The sequence below is a fragment of the Olea europaea genome, unplaced genomic scaffold (assembly GCF_002742605.1).
Source record: "Olea europaea var. sylvestris unplaced genomic scaffold, O_europaea_v1 scaffold2682, whole genome shotgun sequence".
NCBI lineage: Eukaryota > Viridiplantae > Streptophyta > Magnoliopsida > Lamiales > Oleaceae > Olea > Olea europaea.
The window spans coordinates 77,476-80,942 of NW_019245203.1; the positions used below are offsets into that span (position 1 = coordinate 77,476).

At 33.8% G+C, this 3,467-nt stretch overlaps 2 protein-coding genes across 2 annotated transcripts in view; both read left to right on the forward strand.

The window, feature by feature from the left end:
- The window catches only part of LOC111383418, a 1,872-nt gene extending 1,179 nt beyond the window's left edge, over positions 1-693 (forward strand). The window contains exon 2 of the mRNA XM_023007526.1: positions 79-693. Within this exon, the coding sequence (XP_022863294.1) occupies positions 79-631 (553 nt within the window). The 3' untranslated portion in view covers positions 632-693. The remainder of the gene's footprint in view (positions 1-78) is intronic.
- A 1,732-nt stretch (positions 694-2,425) lies between these two features.
- Positions 2,426-2,908, forward strand: LOC111383416 (early nodulin-75-like). The gene has a single exon (XM_023007524.1). The coding sequence runs from the start codon at positions 2,426-2,428 to the stop codon at positions 2,906-2,908; it is 483 nt and encodes a 160-aa protein (XP_022863292.1).
- Positions 2,909-3,467: the final 559 nt, after the last annotated feature.

Genomic DNA, 3,467 nt, shown 5'->3' on the forward strand with positions numbered 1-3,467 from the left:
GTACGATTCTCAAACTGACATTTGGGTGTCTAGAGAAGCAAGAGAAAATGATGGGATTTTGTCACATGGCTTTGAAACATCAAACGGTTGCACTTTCCTAAGTGCGCGTGATGCTCGAAGTGGAAGTGTTGTTATTGCCACAGGAAGTCAGTATGAAACACCTATCATCTTACGTTCGAGATTTTCCAGAGCAATAAATGAGGAGGGACAATTAGCCATTGGATTTAGTCGGGAGAATTCCGTCGATCAACTAAACATATATGGTGATGGGAAAATGATGATCGTTAGATCAGACAACGTTCACGATGCAACTAGAAAGGTACGAGTGATGACGGGATTCGAGCTGTGGGGGTTAAGCATAAATGGAAGGCATTGGGAATTTATCACAACGGTTCCCAATGAATTAATTGAGCAAATAAAGAAGCCATATGGGGCAATGATGGGGTGTTTACAGCAAAGAGATGGGATAATTAGGGCAATTTTGATGTCTAATTTGGAAGGTATATGGGACATAATTTGGTTAAACTATGATATTTTGAAGAAGGATTGGAGTCGGATTGTAGTGCCAGAATGCAAGATGAAGGGTTCAAATATGGCTGGAATTGCCCTATCCTCTGCTCTCACTCTCTAATTAACTGAATTTATCAATTTTTATTCTACGTTCTCAATGGAAAATACAGAAATGTTAATCAATACTCGTTGGGATGTTTAATATTTTATACGCAACTACACATAATAAAATTAAAGGTTAAAAGAAGTCAAAATATTTCCATAACACTGTTCATAGTTTCAAATCTTACCAAATCCATTAATGACTAGCTCCTCAAGTCCATTGTGGAAATCGTATTTCATAAGATGACGAAGGTTAAATTTGAGCTAATATTTAAAATAGAACCGCAAACCATTTTAGTGGGATCAAATACGAACTCGAACTCTTCTGCAATGAGATGATCATTATATTTGCTTGGTTAATATTATTTTCGAGTGAATGTGGAATTTATCTTAAGGTGATATAAAATTAGAAATAAATCGTAATGTGACTTTATCATGAAAAATTGAATATAGAACAAAAAAACAAATACGTCGTTTTTGACATTTGGGGAAGAAACTTTTTTTTTTTTTCTTTGTGTGGAAATGGCTCAATCCATGTTTGTTTACAGATTGCAAAAAATCCCCGAACGGCAGAATCTCAATAAGTATCGCAAATTTTGTGATGAACCCTTCAACTGAGATAGGAAAATGGTCGGATTTGTGAGATTTTGGGATGAGAGTGTAAAGTTTTTTGCCGCTATTAGGGAGTAGGGACAACATTTCTGCCAAAAAAATCTGAAAAATATGCGAAACATTTGTGTTGGTTTTACATTTTGTGGCATAATTTTTGAAATAAAGCTAAGATTTGACTTTTGAGGATGAAGAAATCTAAGATTGAGATGTAATGGGGGGAATCATTTGAAGGAGAACGCTGATATGGATTTCTTCTTGAAAGATAAGCAGGACTGTTGTTTCCTTTTAAATGGATTAATTATAGACATTGAATAGAAAAATGGATGAGAGAGGTGATTTATTAGCAATCAATTTTACTGTATAAAATGCAATAATATTGGTTTAAAAGATAGGGAAGAATTCAAAACTAAGAGTTTAACTATAACCTATTTCAAAAATAAGATAAAATGTTTTAAATTTCAAAAATCAGACATATTAAATTTTATTTTTGAAATATTTAATTAAAAAATATTTTATTAATTAAATAAATTAATGTCACAATTATGTACAATTTGATTACAAATTATCAAAATAGCTGATTCCAAATCATTTCTTAGTCATAAATCAAAAAATTTATAGGTCACAAAATATTTTGTGATCACAAATTAAAAATTCTATCCGTCACAATTTATTCATTGGTCACAATTATATACAATTTGGTCACAAAATGTCAAATTAACTGATTCTAAATCATTTCTTGGTTACAAATCAAAAAATTTATAGGTCACAAAATATTTTATGATCACAAATTAAAAATTTTATCGGTCATAATTTATTCATCGATCACAAATTAACTTATCACAAATCATATTTTGGTCACAAATCAAAAAGTTTATAGGTCACTAATTATTTTATGGTCACAAATCAAAAATTTTATCAATTACAATTTATTCATCGATCATAAATTAACTGATCATAAACCATTTCTTGGTCACAAATCAAAATATTTATAGATCACAAATCAAAATTTTTATAGGTCACAATTTATTTATCAATTAACAAATTTCATAAGCTGTAACTTATTACACGACCATAAATTATTAAATTTTTAGTCACAAATTAATAAATTTTTAGATCGGATATTATTTATAGATAACAATTTATCTATTTCATTGGTTACGTATTATTTATTGGTCCCAAATTAACCAATTTATTGGTCACAATGAGCCGAATAATTTGTAACCACCGCCACCATTGTGATCGCCACCTCTACTGCTTGCAATATCACCGCCATCAACAACACCACTGCCAGAACCACTACCACCTCTCGACAACTAGTAACACTGTCATCTCCATGACAAACAAACCACCACTACTTTACCATCACCACCACCACCTCCTCCTCATCACCACAACCACCTATAAACCACCATTTTCAACAAAAACATCACTGCAACCGCCAAATCCAACAAAATCGCCTCCACACAAACACCATCACCACCGTCACAAAATCATAGCCACACAACCACCACACAAAAACATCACTCAAATCTGTTGCACCATCGAGCCACCACATCAACGACCATCACAGCTAACATCACCACCACCTCATCACCGCCACAACTTAACACACAACCAAAAGATAGGTCCAAAAACACCACCACAACAACAACCACCATCGGCACCACCACCGCATCACCACTAGCAACATTAACTTACCATGACAGAAATCCACCCCAAAATCATTGAAGCACCAAAAACTAGATCCAAATAGGAGCCCACCGCCTTTCCACCACCGTCAATCCACTAGCTCAGGCGTCGATTATGAAAAGAGGGGTTCATTTGCACAGTGAAGTGGCCGATGAGATGGTCTGGCTGCGGTGGTGGTCCAGTGTTAGGGCCAGGTGAGAGAGACAGGGAGAGAGAGGGGAGAGCAAAGGGAGTTAATTAGGGTTTGGATGGGGAGGTATCTGAATTTTGAAATTGGAATTTAAAAAATCTGGTCTCCTGGAATTTCCTCTAAAGGATATATATAATAGTATTAAATGAATATTTATAAAAATGGAAGTATCGGGCATAAATTCCTGAATAAGTATTCCATAATACCATTTCATTTCACATTTTTTATTCCACAAATACTGATATTTGTAAGTAAAAATGATAAATCTCAAATCACTAATCTCTTCCCTCAGTCGCAATATCTTCTTCAATTAATCAAACCTCACCACACATTCTCAACAGTCCGTTTCATTTCAAAAAAAAAA

What these genes read in the sequence shown, in the direction of transcription:
- LOC111383416 (XM_023007524.1), top strand. Translation starts at nt 2,426, where the DNA reads ATGAGCCGAATAATTTGTAACCACCGCCACCATTGTGATCGCCACCTC.